General features: G+C 39.5%; 2 protein-coding genes across 2 annotated transcripts in view; one reads left to right on the forward strand and one right to left on the reverse strand.

The window, feature by feature from the left end:
* The first annotated feature begins 1,193 nt into the window (after positions 1 to 1,193).
* NUDT5 (nudix (nucleoside diphosphate linked moiety X)-type motif 5) lies at positions 1,194 to 9,993 on the forward strand. Its single transcript, XM_010001267.1, has 9 exons — positions 1,194 to 1,303; positions 3,980 to 4,047; positions 5,189 to 5,241; positions 6,221 to 6,328; positions 6,833 to 6,928; positions 8,102 to 8,203; positions 8,546 to 8,554; positions 9,317 to 9,370; positions 9,652 to 9,993. Exons 1-9 carry the CDS (start codon positions 1,241 to 1,243, stop codon positions 9,759 to 9,761), a joined length of 663 nt encoding a protein of 220 aa, XP_009999569.1. The 5' UTR covers positions 1,194 to 1,240; the 3' UTR covers positions 9,762 to 9,993.
* Positions 9,994 to 11,645: 1,652 nt separating this feature from the next.
* The window catches only part of SEC61A2 (Sec61 alpha 2 subunit (S. cerevisiae)), a gene marked incomplete at its 5' end in the record, with an annotated part of 14,842 nt that continues 9,250 nt past the window's right edge, over positions 11,646 to 17,237 (reverse strand). The window contains 7 exons of the mRNA XM_010001292.1: positions 11,646 to 12,028; positions 12,762 to 12,838; positions 12,987 to 13,178; positions 13,394 to 13,591; positions 15,337 to 15,497; positions 16,437 to 16,590; positions 17,194 to 17,235. Of these exons, the coding sequence (XP_009999594.1) occupies positions 11,842 to 12,028; positions 12,762 to 12,838; positions 12,987 to 13,178; positions 13,394 to 13,591; positions 15,337 to 15,497; positions 16,437 to 16,590; positions 17,194 to 17,235 (1,011 nt within the window). The remainder of the gene's footprint in view (positions 12,029 to 12,761; positions 12,839 to 12,986; positions 13,179 to 13,393; positions 13,592 to 15,336; positions 15,498 to 16,436; positions 16,591 to 17,193; positions 17,236 to 17,237) is intronic.

The raw sequence follows: 17,237 nt of genomic DNA on the forward strand, positions 1-17,237 counted from the left end.
ACTTTGTGAAATTAAATGCAAATCTTGCATATGAGGCAGGTGATGTTGCTGCATGTTTCACAAATGTGCAGTAGGTGTTATCATAAAAGGTTAAAGATGAGGTGAGTGCTAAAACTGGGTATGACAAAGGAGGTGATCACTCACTTCTGGTAACTTTCATTGCCAGAGACCCACAGAGCCTTGTTAAACTCTAGATGAAGTCAACTGAAAGATTCCTGTTGACTTTATGGTATGTTTATGACCATCAGTGTTAAGAATGATAGAGATCTTTAAGATTATCTCATTTCTCCTGGTGTTTAAACTGGTTTGCTTCTTTGCACTGTCTTTTTGCTTATGATTCATGCTGATTTCCAGAACTTCAGTATCACAATTTAATAGCAGAGATGAGCTTCCTTGAAATAAGAGTTTCTGTGCTGAAAGTGCCACAAGGGACTCATGGTGAATCTCTAATGCATCATATTTTTCTGCTGCCTGGCGTGCCTTTCAGCTGGAAATGGATTGGGAATGTGATTGGACAGTCTTATTTTCCTAGGGAGCATCAGGATGCAAGCCCTAAGCCTGGCTTTAAGCATAGATTGAGCTGCCTTTTGCACACCCACAGTATTCCCAGTAAGAGAGGGTGATATGACACTAACTCCACGAGGCACCTAGACTTGAAACACACAGGTGACACTGTGACCTTGTTTTTTGGGGGAAGGATTGAGTAATTTACCTGCTTATTTTCGATGTGTGTAAGGTGGAGGAAGGTTGTCGTTCTTTCTCAAGAGCAGATAATTTTTACCCCTGAATTCCTCTTGGTACAGGATTTTTTTCCACTTCAACAATGGAATGTGTAGTCCTGTTGTGGTAATGTGGTGTTGACAAAGCACCTCACCCAGATGAGAATGAAACAATTTGACTAAAATGGATCAATTTTATCTCTGTATGTGTCTTACCTTTGAATATGTCTTCACAGCATAGTTACTTGGCAGCTGCTAGGACTATTACAACTATGTAAGTCAGGGATTTGACCCAAATTTCTGCTTCTCCTTTGAATTATTTGACTCTGAAACCAGCAGGTGGAGCTGAAAATCTGAATCGCACTTGTCTTCACATGTCTGTAACTTTCTCCAGCAACTTGTATTTGTTCATTTAGAAGGCAGAAACGAACCTTTTAACTTTACTCTGAAAGCAAATATTGACTTTGTTTCATAGTAACCTGGACTTTGCCTAGGAGGGGAAAAGCCTTGCATTCCTGAAAATGGCAGCTGAGACATCCACAGACGTTCCAAAAACTGCTAGACAGTTCGTCCTTAAAGAAGAGGTATAACATGCTTGGTTTTGACACATTTTGTTGTTAAATAACCATTATTTGAGACTGATCAGAATGTTTGTGAGTGCAGAGTAAGAATTGCTTATAGCTGCTGTATGTTTGTAAAATCTATTCAATAGAGAAAACACTTTTTCCTGGTGATCAGAGTGTTGAAACAAGGTGGCATTTCTCTTTGTTGAAATAATCATGCTAATCATTAATGGGAACAGAGAAATCTACAGTGTTGCACTATTTTAAGCTTCTTTTTTGGATTTTGCAGCTGTTTCTTGGATTATCTTTTCAGGCTGTTTTCAGTGTTCAGGAATGAGAGACCTTGGAGAGACTGGGGAAATGGGTGGATTGTGAAACTCAGCCTTGTTTCATTCCTTTAGGATGAGTCACAAAGTGTTGCTTTAAGGATTGTACCACCTTTCTCTGACAGGGTTTGAATTTAGAAGTTGCTGTTCTAAGGACATTAGAAAGGAGGTAGTAAGATTTTTTCAAAAGTCGAAGAAAATTTCAAGTCCTTAGGAAGGAATTTGGAGGTACTTCTGGGTGCTTATTAGGAGCACTTCCACCCTCATTTAAACTGTTGTTTCTGTTCTTTTTAAAGTGGATTCTTAGAAGTCAATCTTTGGTGTTAAAGGAAGGTTTGGTAACAGCATCACACTGTTGTAACACAAATGATGTTTATTTTATCCAGCATTCCTTGGAATGAACACAGTGTTGTAATTTCTTTAGGTTTCAAGGTACAACGTTTTTCAGGAAAGAAGAGACCCACATTGTTGAGGTGTATTTATGGCTTCTTGCCTTGGATGGTGTTTTAAAATGTCTATTTCTCAAGCATAAAGGGTTTTTCTCCTTAGCAAACGATAACATGTTGAAAGTGGTAACAATCAGCTGGTTCTGCTGAGTGCTGCAGCAATACGGGACATGATCTAGCTCTTTTTGTTCTCTGCAATGTTTAAAAAAAGTCATTAACACAAAACATTTATCTATGTTTACTTCGAATCAGAGAATTGTTTTGGTTGGAAAGACCTTTAAGATCATGAACTCTAACCCAGCACTGCCAAGACCATCACCAAACCATGTCCCTCAGCACCACATCTACTTTAAGTACCTCCAGGGATGGTGACTCAATCACTGCCCTGGTCAGCCTGTTGCAGTGCCTGGCAAACTTTTGGAGGAAGAAATTTATCCTGTTATCTAGTCTAAACCTCCTCTGGCACAACTTGAGGCCATTTCTAGGCCTACTTAACTGAAGAATATATTTGGACAACCAATGGAACATGATTTTGATCTATTTCTCTTTCGGACCTTCCTATACTCTAGTTCTGCAGTGATATAGGAGTGAATACAAAGCTATTTAAAATATACCTGAATGCTTCCAATTCCTTATTGTACCTGTAATGACCATAATACCCGTCATCTTCTCCTCCCTTGCTGTTTTTGTCACCACAAAGCCCTTTGAAAGCTCTTTTGAGAACACATAGTTCTTCTTTTCCAATTCCTATTAGGTGGAAATAATATACTTTCCAAAATAAATGCCAAAACTTCTACATGTAAAATACGTGTAGCTGCATTTACAACCATAGGAGTGCTAGATTGTTATTTCAGTTGCATATCCAAAGAATTGTTCTGAAGAACACATGAAGAATTACGTGAGTTCTTGCAGCCCTGTTCTAACTTAGTGGACACCTGAATCACTTCTGATTTGCCTTCTGCCTCCAGCTGATGTACTGTGCTTCTGTACTCCAGTTATAGCTGCACCATATACTACATTTAATTTCTCTATATTTTTTTTAAGTTGGTGAATCTCTCAGTTCAAGTTCAAGACCTACATGGCCATACAGGCCTTGTGCTGCCTAGAGAATTGTAGTGCACCAGCCACATCGGTGGCCTCTTGGATTTCATCCCTTGCTACAGTTTAATGCTGTCCCAGATCTTCTTTTCCCCTTGCTTCTGCTTGCTCTGTTGCTGTCAGCAGTGGGTCTCATTAGACAATATGAAACGATTTATTCATCTGACTGATTACTTCTGATTTCTGTGGTCAGACCTATGGCCAACTTGAAACAAAATTCTGGAGGCAAGCTTCTTGTCTGCTACACCTTTAACAAAGCTTAAAATACAAGTTACATTAAAATAAATGAACTGCTGAGCTAACACCTACAGATTTTTTCCCTTTTAAAGGGCAGGTATGTATCACTGCTCGAAGTTAAAGAAAACAGAGGTTACACAAAGACTGAGATCAAAGCAAAAAAAAACAGGTTTCAAAATAGTTTGGATTTCAGTCTTCTGTGCTTCGCTCTTAGGCCCCCTCTCTGATAAGTGGGCACTCATAGTGACCAGTGACCCTTTCCCAGCTGAAACGTGACTTTTGCAAAATCCTTCTAAAAAGATGAGGACTTGCCAGTAAATAAAATCCCACCAAATTTATTGAAACATGGTTATAAAAGTTGTGTTAAGAAAAGTTACTGGGCTTATTTTCTCTTCCTAGTCAAGAACTTGCAGTAAATGGTTTTTTTCCATCGTAGCTACAGGAATGTTGTTACATGTTCCTGCACATACTCTTATGCTGAGATTTTGTCTTCAAAAGAATCCAAAAATAGTTGTGCTGTTTCTCCCCTTAGCCCCCAGATATCTCGGATTAATAATATAATGTACTTAACAACGAATTTTCTGTTTCAGGTTATTGTAGAAAGAAAATGGTTGAAACTTGAAGAAACAACTTACACTGATCCCTTTGGTAAAACCAGGTAATTGCCCCTCTGGCATTTAAAATTCCTATAATGTTCCCAATTGTAAGGACTAGCTCCAGGCTAGGAAATAAGAGCATTACAAATCTATTACTCAGCACAAGGTAAGATCTATTCAATTCCTTTAGTTTGTACTGTTCAGAGAAAAAAAAAATTAAAAATTAGACTTGCAGATGAGTTTGTACTGTTCAGAGAAAAAAAAAAATTAAAAATTAGACTTGCAGATGTTCTAGTATGTGGAATCAAATTTGGCTCTGGAATTCTTGTGTGCACATTGGAGCCTGGTAAAGGCTTTTCTGCCTCATAAAGATGTTATATAGAAACAAGTTCCTGACTGTGATAATCAGAGATTCTGTCCAATGGTTTTTCTGGTTCCTCATTAAGGGCTTATTTTTCCCTGTGAATGGTGCTGGATCTGGACACTGTCAACAAGTTAATGCCCTCTCATATATGATCACACCTGTCCAGTTCTTTTCTGTGCTTTAGTTGTGCTGTATTTATCTAGATGTGATAACACAGTTTTACTTCCCTCCACTTAATGTATTGGGTTCTGCACTGATTGCTTTTTCAGTGCCTCCCAGTTCATCAGCAAAGTGCGCTCCTTAAAAATAGCAAAGATTGGAGCTTTTATGAAAGGACTTTTATTGTGGTGGGTTTTTATTTATCCCATTGCTCATTTTGAGACAGGAGCTTTGGTCTTCCTTGCCTTTGTGCTCCTCATGTGCTCACCTGAGCTGAGAGTTCACAATAACTTACACCATAAACCTTAGGCAAAAGCAAGATAGAAGAAGACATATGGTTTTGTTACAAAACTGTCTTTCAAAATTTGATGTGTTTAATGTATAAATTCCTTTATTTTGCATTTTTCTAGGATTGCTTTTATATTCTTGCCTCTCCTGTGACAATTATTTCTGTCTTTGTCTTTCCCTCCTTTAAGGAAGCAAAACAAAATTGTACTACAGACATTTTGTAGTGCCAGTACATGACAGAGCTTTTCTAAACCCAGCTGTTTTCTTATGGGGCCTCACTGTGTGATGGTGTATTTTGCTATTAAATGACAGTAGCATGGGCAGAAGGTGACTTACAAATAAAATTAATATTGTTAATTTTAATGTATTTATTTGTTCTCTGTGCTAAACAGGACTTGGGAAACTGTAAAGCGTACTGGCAACAAAAAGGGTGTTTCAGCTGATGGTAAGACACTGGTGACTTCCGTTGTTTGCATTTTCCCTGTGAAAGTTCTGATAAACTCACAGTGCAGAGTTAGAGCTGCTTTGTTTCTGAATTAGTGACTATGTGAGACAAATTGCTCAGCAGAGCTTGCTGTACCCCAGAGCTAATGAATTGCTAACTTCAGTGCTGAAAAATCCTTACTGGTGGGAGTGTTTTCCCAATATTGTTTTATACACTTTAGAACAATGGAGCCATTTCAAGGACAAGAGAGGTGCCCTGTTAGAGGGTAGCTCATGGACTGGTGAATTTGGTCTGCTGTTAGGAGCTAGGAATACAGTCCTCTTTGGGCAGAGAGATGATTTAGCCATGAGAGGGTGTTTATATCCTGGCTTCCAGCCTCTATGGACAAGAGGGGTCTTTTCTCAATGTTCATAGAATCATAGAATGGTTTGGGTTGGAAGGGACCTTAGAAATCGCCTAGTTCCAACCCCCCTGCCATGGGCAGGGACACCTTCTCCTAGACCAGATTGCTTAGAGCCCCTTCCAACCTGGCCTAGAAGTGTTCCCTAGAACACTAGAAGGGATGGGGCAGCCACAGCTTGCCTGGGCAACCTGTTCCAGTGTCTCACCACCCTCACAGTGAGGAATTTCCTCCTAATGTCTAACCTTCATCTCTCCTCTTCCAGTTTTAATCCTCCCCTCTTCCAGTTTTGTCCTTTTGCTACAAGCCCCTGTTGGTGTGCTAAGGCTTGGTCTTGCTTGGTACATGTGCCTCCTCTTTGCTGGGTTACTTGGAATATCCTGTTTTTTGCTTTTGTTCTTCACCACGTGTGATATAAGGAGTTTATTACATACATAGTTCAGGATTCTGGAGCAGGCATCTAAATACTTAATGCTCAGAGCAACAGTATCTGGTTTCCTTTCCAGATGTAACACTAAATACTCCCTTTCTGCTCTGCTCAGACACTATGTACTTGTGTCTTCTTCCCTGGCTGTGCAGGTGTAGCAGTGATCGCAGTGCTACAGAGAACTCTCCACTATGACTGTATTGTCCTGGTGAAACAGTTCAGGCCTCCAATTAATGGCTATTGCCTGGAATTTCCTGCAGGTAAGTGACTGAAACATTAAAATGAGTTGGATAAAACTGACAGTTAAGTGTGTTTAGATGTGCTCAGGGTGTTGATATTCATTAAGTAGCTCTAACCAGAAAACCATGGTGATCTCTGTAGCTCAGCGACAATGAAGAATACAAACTAAGTGCATTTCAGCACATTGGAGACATTTTGTGCAGCAGTCTGATAGTACAATATTGCATTTCCTTTACTCTCCCCCGTCTCTAAGAGTCAAAGCATTTGGCTTCTTTCCCTCATGAGAATATGCATGCCCTTTCCTGGGAAGGTAGCATGCTCCTGTAGGTAACCAGTTGAAGACCTGGGCAGCAGCATGATGAATCATGGGACTGGAATCCTTCCTAATCCTCAGTTTATCCCTTTGTAAAACTCAGGTAGTGCCAACACTTCACCTCACTTCTGAAGCTGGATTAGATTTCTGGATGAATGTTTGGGTTAAGTGCTAACTTTTTGATTGTCTCTGTGTGTTATTTCTCTCCTAGGCCTCATTGAGGAGAACGAGACTGCAGAGAGCGCTGCACTGCGAGAGCTGGAAGAGGAAACTGGGTACAAGGGGGAAGTCGTTGAATGTACTCCAGGTCTTTGTGGTTTTTTGTTGGTTTTTTTCCTTCCCACCCAAAGCTAATTATGTGTCTCATTGATACAAAATGCTCTAAACCAAAGGAAAAAAAGCAGAGAGCGCTGCACTGCGAGAGCTGGAAGAGGAAACTGGGTACAAGGGGGAAGTCGTTGAATGTACTCCCAGGTCTTTGGGTTTTTTGTTTGTTTTTTTCCTTCCCACCCAAAGCTAATTTTGGTGTCCATTGATACAAAATGCTCTAAACCAAAGGAAAAAAAATCAGTGCAGAAAAGCCTACGCAGATTAGCAGGGAGTAGCATCCCATGGCTGTACCAATGACACTTTGGTCCTTCAGGAGTCCAGTGCTGAACTCCTGTTAAACATACAGGAGTGAAGGAACAGTTTGATGTCTATAGGGCAAAACTTTGCTGTTAATTAAGATCCTTTACACAAAATCTAATTATTCAAGCTGTGATTTGGCATTATAGTATAAAGGCCTGAACTGCTGGACTTAACGTGAACAATATCTGTGAACTTAGGTAAAATAAATAGCTGCATGATGCACTCTGAGTGGAGGTCACCCTCATGTCAGCAGTGGGGAGGTGACAGTACTCAGGTTCTCCAACTGGAAAGAAGAAAAGCGAGACTAACTGGAGTAGATCCAGAGATCCTCTGGAATGTGACTGTTGCCAATCCAATGCTTCCTACATAAAGCAAAATGGAGACAAAACAAGGATTATAAATAAAACTTGAGGAGGTAGGTAGAAAGGTGAGGCAACTTACATGCAATTTCAAGTAAATGTCATTGCAGTTGAGACCTGACTCTTGATTATCTGGGTAGAATTACATGCCAGGGGCTGAGAGAGATAGTGATGGGTGATGGCAAAATTAGTCAGCTGAGGAAATCTGTAAGTGAATGATAGTTTAGAGTTTAATCTTCAGTCTATGGAATGGAAAGTAAACCTGGCTGCTGAGAGCAAGTCTTACATGGACTCTGTAAAAGAGCCAAGTTACAGAAACATTACTTTTAAGATAATATGAAAACACATTTTTCTCAAGTCTTCCAGCATGAACATATACCAAATATATGTTCTCCTCTTGTATCAGATATGTTTCTGTGAAAGTTCTTAACACATCAAGGTGACTGGCTTCTGCTTTTGACAAATCATCCTCTACGTGTGCTTGTTGGCAGCTCTCTGCTTGGATCCAGGTTTATCAAACAGCACAACACACATTGTGAGTGTCACCATTAATGGAGATGAAGCTGAGAATACAAGACCTAAGCAAAAACTTGGTGAGATTTTGTACTGTTTGTTTGAAAATTTTGTGAAGATAACAAAACAACAGGTTTAAAAGAACTATCCTTACCCCCCTGCATCCCTTCAGTCCCAGCTGATTTAGATACTGTACATCCTTCAAGGAATTTCCTGCAGTCTAGATTAGCAGAGCTGTATTTTTTTGGTAAATTCATTGGGGAGGCCTAGATGTTACGTGCCAGGTGTTGGCACACCCAGAATGAGAGATTTAGGTGCCAAACTGAAGTGTCAGTGACGATCAGTCAGCCATCAAAATGCTTTTCAGGTGTAAATTCAAGTGTGTTTCAAAATCCTTCACTGTTTTTTTTTCTTACTTGCAGATGATGGAGGTACGTGATGTAGTTGTGCTTACAGGGACAGAAAAGTCATGTGTGATCTTCGTATGGCAAGTTTTACATAGAAAATGTCAGTTAAAACTGTGAGGCTTTTTGGTCTGGTTAATCTCCTGAGTGTAATCAAACATGCATGAGATTGGCTTTTGTCTAGACATGAAACCTCCTGTGGGGCATTATTGCAGTAATTGTCTTCAAGTAGGGCACCAGCATCTCAGGAAACACAAATTACTGAATCCACAGCAGCTGTAGATCAAGCCCCAAAGACAATTAATTCAGATGGATAGGGCAAGTGTCAGTCAACACAAATTCATCCCATTCAGACCTTTTGTCTTTGTGCTGTTTTGGTCTTCAAATGCATCAACAATCCATTACTGTACCAGTATAAGTCCACTTCACCAGTGTTACTTTCCTTTTTTAGAAGGGAGATGGTTTCCTTTTAGGATTCTTATCCTCTACAGCTGTCAGCTACACTTTTTCCCAGTCCTTTCCCAGTTTCTTTCTACCAAACCTGATTTTTTATGACCCCAGTCACTGCCTTTCCCCCCTGTATCAGCCTTTTTGTGATATATGAACGCTCACAGATTTGGGATGGGGACTAATATTAAGCCAGTGTGTGTCCCCTTGTAAGGAACACAACAGGGATATGCTCTACTCTTTGCTAAATTAAAGATGCTTTTTTTTTTTTTTTTTTTTTTTTTTTTTTTTTTTTTTTTTTTTTTTTTTTTTTTTTTTTTTTTTTTTTCCCTTCTCTCCTAGAATTTGTGGAAGTTATTTCACTTCCAAAGACTGACCTACTGCAAAGAATTGATGGTAAGAGCTCTCTGCCACATTCAGTTCACTAAAGTGAGCTTCAGGAAACCCTTAGCTTCTCTTCTCATAGCTCCTCATGGCATTGCTCATCCTATAATGTTGTATCTTAAACAAAAGGCTCTGTGAAACTTGGCCAGGTAACGGAGTTAGTGATAGTATTAGATGTTAGCATTAAGAATTGATGTCTGGAACGTTACACATCTTCATTTTAGTAAAGGACTTAAGTTTCTGTGGAGAAGTTTTAATAGCATCTCATAGTTTTTTGTTTTCCTTTGTTGCAGAACTTGTTGCAGAAGAACATATTGCAGTGGATGCCAGGGTTTATACTTACGCCTTGGCCCTGAAACGTGCAGCAGAAATACCAGTCCAAGTTCCTTTCATGAAGTTCTAAAACTAAACAATGAGAAGTTTAGTTGAAAACTGCCCCATTTAGATGGCTTAGAAGTATAACTCTTCTTGTAAGAAATGTCCTTTGGTTTACTAGTAGAGAAAAAAAAAAAAAAGTATTTGTAGAAATGACTGATATTTGTCTGGAATTCTGTAACTGACAAAAATAATATTTTTCTAACTGCTCTATCAAGCCTTGACAGAATAATCATAATAAAAATACTGTTTAATTTTCAGAATGTCTTGTTTCTCACTGTATACCTCACTGTGCTCATGTTTCAGTACAAGGAAGATGATTAAGTAGCTGCAGTTGGAGATGTACCACCACCTGTTCAAAACAGGGAGACAGCAGAAGAGTGGTTGCACCTCTCTTGTCCAGAAGCAGAACCAGTTCAACAATGAGAGGTGATGATCTGCAGTAGCAGCAGCAGCACAGGGACACAGACATGCTTGAACCTTGTATGATTTAGACCTGAATGTATTGCTTCCTTCTCCTAGCCCAAACTAACCAAAAAGAGAAAACTCTTTTGTTTGATCTAAGAAGATGCAATCTGACAAGGGTGACAAGAACAACAAAGCATCCACAGGTGCAAACCAGAAAAGCGTAGGAACCAGCTTACTTAACATGCCCTGAGACAGCACAGCCTTGCACTTCTCCCTCCCCTAGGACACATCCAGGTACCCCCACAGCACCTTAGTTCAGTCTCATCACTCCCAGGTGCATCTTGTGCTAAACAAACCTTCAGTGTATCTGCACACTGGTTCAGTAAACAACCAGCACTGCTTGAAGGCTGGGATCTCGGAGTTGGTATCAGCATATGCTGATATCAGAGTCTTGCCTCTGAAATAAATCTGCATGAACATCCGTAACAAGGAAGACTTTCCTAGCTTGGAAATGAAGCAGAAAACATGCTTATCATTTTCTTACCTTCACAAACAACACAAAGTTACTTTCAAGTTAAGTATGAGAGAAGACAGAAAGAGATCAAAATGTGAAATCAAAGGGAGGAAAGTCAAAAGCTGCTAAAAACAGATAAGAATTATATTTTAGAAAGGACACAGATAAAAAAGGATCCTTCCCAACCTACATCACTAACAAAGCACGTTATAAATGATCAAAACCTGCATGTAAATGACATCTTGTGCAGATACGACACGGAAGAGAGCTTAATTAAATAATTTTATTGTCTAATGTTTATGGTTGTTACATGGCCGCTGTAAAGTGCGACGACATAAATAAATTTTCAGCAGGGACTACTCGTTCCCCCCCCTCCCCTTTTCCCTTCTATGAACACTGCTTTATGACCAGGCCTTGTTCTTTAGACTCACAAAAGCAAAGTGGACATGACATTTCAGTGGCACAGTTTTCACAAGTACATGTTTAAACAATACTGGGCTGACTTGCTGGCATGACAGCAGCTACCACGCTGTCTCACAGGAGGCCCGGGGCAAAAAACCAAAGCGCCCCAGGCCCAGCAAATCCACCACAGAACCAGTTCACAGGTGAGATGAGTATCAGTCTCTGGTTAAGTATTTGCTTGTCCACCCTTAGAGCTAAAGGAAAGGTGCCTGGGTGGAGGCACCACAAAGGAATAAAGTGCCAGATTTCAGCACTGATGGGGAAATGCAAGTTAAAAAAGTATAAAAAAATGAATGTAAAATACAGGCTACAAATAAATTCTGTCAAGAATACTGGCACATTGCAATCTGAACTCAGATTTATTTTTTTTCTTCCTATTAAGATCAGGGAAATAAATTTAAATTTTAATACTGTGTGCAAAAATCTTGACTGATATCAAACTGATACATGTTACCATCTCACTGTAGTGTTTGAACAGCAAGGTAGATGAATTGCTTTCCAGCATTACAGGCAACACTAGATAATACTTAAACAAGATCATGTAAACTTTATTCTTAAGGCAGCTGGTACTAACGCTGCTCACAGGCATTGCTCAATGCCCATTACAGTAATGGGACACCTAGCACTTTAAAACAAGTCTAAAGAAAATAGCATTATTGGACTAAATGATGCATGTTGTCAAAATACTTTCCCTTTCACAACAAACCATGAACCATTTGGACATCTAGAAAAATAATGCACCGACTCCTCCAACTTCAGCCTGTTCTTTTACAAATATTTCAAAATACTGATAAATAATAGTGACTGCAAGCAGAATGCCAGTGCCAGACCCAATGGCTCCTAGAAAGTCAGCCAATACTGAAAGTGCACCAATGCACAAACCACCAAATGCAGCTGCTGTAGGGATATACCTGTACCAAAGAAAAAAAAAATAATATTCATAATCATCGTCTTCAAGGTCCTTTCCAACCCAAATCATTCCATGATAATTGTGGATTTTCATCCAAGGATTCTAACAATACATTTACTGCTGAAACAACCAACTGGAATATTGAGCAACAAATTGAACATTGCCCTGGCAGTGGCTCTTACTATCTTCCATATTTGCACAAAGTAGAAACTGAAATAAACATTCACTGACAGGAAAGCTGTGTGAGTAACTGGACACAGGCAAAGCTCTTCAATTTAAAGTACAACAGTGTTACATATGTGTGCTATGTAACCTCCACAGGACCAAGAATAACTGCTTTGACTTCCATATGTAGGGATAACTGCCTTTCAATATAGATCTGCAGGCTTTTCATGCTGCATAAAACACCACTTCTGTAGTGTCATCTTAGATGACTACTGGTAAATGAAACACCAGTAAAAATCAAGGCATTGTCCTTCTACAAACATGGAAGAGACTCAACCCAAATTCCCTCATTATGCCACTTAAACAAAAGACCCTACAGGTTAATCTCTCACCGACCACTATAAACATCTGCATTACCAGGAAAGGCAACAGCTGCATGGAAAGAATCTTGATAGTGGCAATGAAAACATGTCTGGGATTCTTCCCAAGAGTATCTACTCTAGTTGATGCCTCCCCAGCACTCTTATCCACCCAGGACAGCAGCAGTGTTGAAGTCAGCCTTTCCTTACCTGTTAAGCTCATGAACCATCGAAGTATCCCTGTGGCCTCTCATCACCATTTGCTGTTCTTTGAGTTGCTTGGCAACCTGCAGAAACCATCATTATACAAAATTGCTGCAGTATTACACAGTCACCTGACACTTAGTCAGTCATAACTGATCAGTTAGAAACTAGTCAGTTCTAAATTACAGGCAGGGTTTGCAAACATTTAGGCACATTTATCAGAACACTTACGTCTTTGGCTGATGAGCCAGACACCTCAATCCAAGTCTTTGAGAAGAATGCACAGGATCCCAACATAAATATTATATAAACTATGACATGAACAGGATCCTCAAATATTGCACCCATGGATTCTGGAGGGGACAAGTAGTAGCACAGGCCACCAACAGGGTAAGAGCGGGCAGGGCCACCACCACTGACATCCTATGAGAGGGGAAGAAAAAGGCAATCAGCTACTTCTCACAGATCTCTCCCATTCCTATCCTGCATTTATTGAGGAATTCCTCTTCAATGTTTTAAACAGTTAACATTAAAAAGTAAGCATTCCAGTTTTCTGCTATGGTTAAATACCAAAGCTTCACAATAAAGTAATATATTCAAATGATTTTATGCAGTTAAAAAAGTAGGAAGATACTTACTGCCCACTGTCCTAATAAGTTCACCAAGAAGTTGCCACTAAAGCGAACAGACAACATCTGGGATATAACATAGAGGTTTGAAACTAAGGCAGACTGCAGAATGATGGGAATGTTGGAGGTGTAGAAGAGCTTGATAGGATAGCTACTGTACTGCCCACGGTATCGTGCAGACTTGATAGGTAAATCAACACGAAATCCCTACGGGAAAGAACAGAAATGCACCAAGTTTATTCCTGAGATAGCAGGTATTCCTACTATGTCTAAAAGCTATTCCTGATCAGGGAGTTCTTCCTAGATAAAAAAGGAGTGCAAGGTCTGAGACAGTAAAACTCAAAGGCTTTCTGCTACAGTCTGGATTACAAATGTTAAGGATTTACAAGTGTTCCTGCTTGGTTGTGCTACATGTTTTTTACATAACCATTATTTCTCATAAGAAGGACATAGAGCTGCTGGAGTGAGTCCAGAGGCCATGAGGATGATGAGAGGGCTGGAGCACCTCTGCTATGGAGACAGGCTCATAAGAGTTGGGGCTATTGAGCCTGGAAAAGAGAAGTCTCTGGGCAGACCTCATAGCAGCCTTCCAGTACCTGAAGGAGCTACAGGAAAGCTGGGGAGGGACTTTTGACAAGGGCTTGTAGTGAGATGACAAGGGGAAATAGATTAAAACTGGAAGAGGAGAGATTCAGGTTAGATATTAGGAGGAAATTCTTTAGTGTGAGGGTGGTGAGATGGTGGAACAGGTTGCCCAAGGAAGTTACGAAGTCCCATCCCCAGAAGTGTTCAAGGCCAGGTTGGATGGGGCTCTGAGCTGCCTGATTTAGTGGGAGTTGTTCCTGCCCATGCAGGGGGGTTGGAACTAGATGATCTAGGAAGATTACCTAGGAAGTACTTCATCACAGAGAGAGTGACTAGACATTGAAATGGACTTCCCAGGGAAGTGGTGGAGGCACTGTCCCTGGATGTGTTCAAGGAAAGGCTGGATGTGGCACTTAATGCCAATACGACCTGGCCAATGTGGTGATGTTAGTCATAGGCTGGACTTGATATCTTAAAGGTCTTTTCCAGCCTTGATGATTCTGTGTGATCGTTGAACCCAGACCATTCTATGATTCTATTATTTGCTAAATTATATTCCCCTAAGATACACTTCATAGAATAGCGTTTAATAAAAATCTTTACTGGCTTTTAACTTAACTAGCCAGTCAATAGCAGACTTTTGGATAGTGAGCCCAGCCTTCTGTTTCCTGGGGCAGGCTGCCATCTGAGTAGATGCAAGAAAAGCGACATGGACTTGAAAACCAGATAATTCATTTTTTTGCCAGCACTCTGACTCAACAGCTTAAAAAAATAAACTAAAAAAATCCACATTTTAACCATATACACAAAAAAGATTTAAAAAATCACCACATGGATCTGCCTTAGTATCCATCTTGGTGAATGTTTACATTTTGAAAGAAATAATAGCAAAGTATTTAAAGAAAACTAAGGAAATAGCACTAAGTTCTGCACTAATTGCATGGCTTTTTTCAAGAACAAATCTCTGTTGTGCACACCCCAAAGAAGCAAGGTCCTTTAGCTCTGTCCAAAGGTCTTTTAAGTAAACTATGAGTATCAAGCATTTGTCTGATACAAACACTGCAGTTCCAGAATCCATTTTTAGTAAAAATACTCTCACAATGTGTTTGGCATTCAATGGAAGGTGAGCTTCCATCACTGAGGCTAAAGTACATCTGGCTATAAAATTTCACAGCTGTACTGTCACAGAGGCATGTTACTGAAATAACAGTATTTAAATAAAAAAGTGTTTCTTACTCAGAGCTCAGATACTTCAGTGACACTAGTTTAACTTCTGCATTTTTTTCCCCCAGTGACTGCAGTGTCTAGAGTCCATGCCCTTCTACCTATGCAGCTGCAGACCTACCCTGAGGGGCTTCTCATTTTACCTGAAAATATATGACCACAGCAAACACAAACACTGTAGCAATCAGATTCATCAGGTTGGGCAGATTCTGTCTGTAAAAAGCCTCCCGCAAAGCCCGGACTTTGTCAGTTCGTGTAGCCAAAAGATGAAATAATGCAATCACAGCACCCTCAAACTCTGTACCTGCACCAAGCAAAGAAGTAAAATAAATCTTAATCTGTACATTTAAAATGTTTGGTTTTATTTTTAAATGGCATCTTCCTCTTTTAAATTTTAAAAATTACACATATTAAATCAGATACAATTGGATGTGAATTCTACTACAACAAATATGTAACAATACAGGTTTCTCTTTTAGCTAATAGAAAGTGAAATAATCAACCAAAACATTACTCCTACTTAAAAAAACAACAAAACAAAAGCAAGTGGCACACATGAAATAATACTCTCTTTTTTGGGGGCAGAAGGATGACTGAAAGGAAGAAATAACAAACAAGGAGAAAAACAGCTTTAGAAAAAGTAATAAAATGCAACTACTAAAAATCAGGTGAAAATGAAAGCAAACTAAATACATGGCTCAGGATTTCAAATGTACACATTAAACCAATTAACTTCTTGATGCAAACAGGTTGTATCTTAACTTGGTATTTCCAGGGTCTCAGGACAAGCAGATGTTGTCCAAGACTGGCTGAGGAATAAAAAGATTATAATCTCTGAAGAATCAAACTAGCTTAAAGTAATTTGAAGGCACCAACTATAAAAGTATCCTGTAGCCACCAGCAACAGTTGGATCATAAACAACTTCTCTGAACATGCAGAATTTCTTATCTTCTCTATTTCTATGGAGTAAATGATGCTAAACCAAGAATATTTCAGTTTGGAAATCCCAAAATCTTCAGTCAAGGGGCTTCAAGTCCCATTTTTAACCACTGCAAACCAGCAAAGGCAAACTTTAAGTTGTCCATCTTTACATAAGTCAGGCAACATTTGCATCTTCAACATTATTGACTTTAGAAGCTAATCATCACACACTGAAACATTTTTTGTAATACCCAGCTGATAGTTCATGTATAGTACACATCCACTGGAACAAGTTATAACAAATCGTAATGGCACACCTACCTCTGCCAGTGTTGATGGTAGTGGGACTAAAAGCCTTCCAGACAATGGTTTCACAGATGTTGGTAGCAATAAACAGGGAAATACCAGACCCCAAACCATAACCTTTCTGTAGCAACTCATCTAACAGCAAGACAATCAAACCAGCAACAAACAGCTGTGGGAGAAGAAACAAAACTGAGCAGAAAAACCAACTCAAGAATTATGTACTAATTCCTTGCTTCAGTATTTGCACCATGTTAGAGAGTGATCACTAAGTTTTTCATCTAAATACCATTCATGCAGTAGATGTGCCCTCCCATGTACAAACTCCTGTGCCTCTCACCTGACAATGATCTCTGTAACTTTTCAACTCTGATGCTAGCAAACAGATTACACCACAAGTACTTTTCAAAAAAAGTGTTTAAGTTTGTGCATTTACTGCTTTGCTCTACAGGATAATGTCTCAAAGCTGCATCTATGTAGTTTAGTGAGAAGTCCTCCATGGTACGGAACAGCAGCTACTGCTTTCAGAGTCTACTATTCCCGTGTTTAGAATCAAACTGCCAATCCTGTCTGAAACATCTTTGATATTAACAATCCCAACTTGCTCTTCCTTTAAGGAATTTTTAGAATTTCTCATGAATAGAGAGACAGATATAAAAGATGATGTTTTATAGCATTAAAAAAATAAATGGAAACCAGACACAGGAAGATTTGTCCTTCTTGCTACACTGCATCTGACCAGTCTCAGTTACGCAAAAAATAGCTCATTACAAACCTGAATTATTTTAAGAAGACAAATTCCAGCACCCATTTCAGCAG

This window comes from Chaetura pelagica, unplaced genomic scaffold (genome assembly GCF_000747805.2).
Source record: "Chaetura pelagica isolate M959 unplaced genomic scaffold, ChaPel_1.0 scaffold66, whole genome shotgun sequence".
Lineage (NCBI taxonomy): Eukaryota > Metazoa > Chordata > Aves > Apodiformes > Apodidae > Chaetura > Chaetura pelagica.

Bases quoted from the DNA above. Each gene is read 5' to 3' on its own strand.
- NUDT5 (XM_010001267.1), top strand. From the start codon at position 1,241: ATGGCAGCTGAGACATCCACAGACGTTCCAAAAACTGCTAGACAGTTC. The intron at 5,242-6,220 runs GTAAGACACTGG...CTGGCTGTGCAG, and splicing joins AAAGGGTGTTTCAGCTGATG to GTGTAGCAGTGATCGCAGTG. The intron at 9,371-9,651 runs GTAAGAGCTCTC...CCTTTGTTGCAG, and splicing joins CCTACTGCAAAGAATTGATG to AACTTGTTGCAGAAGAACAT.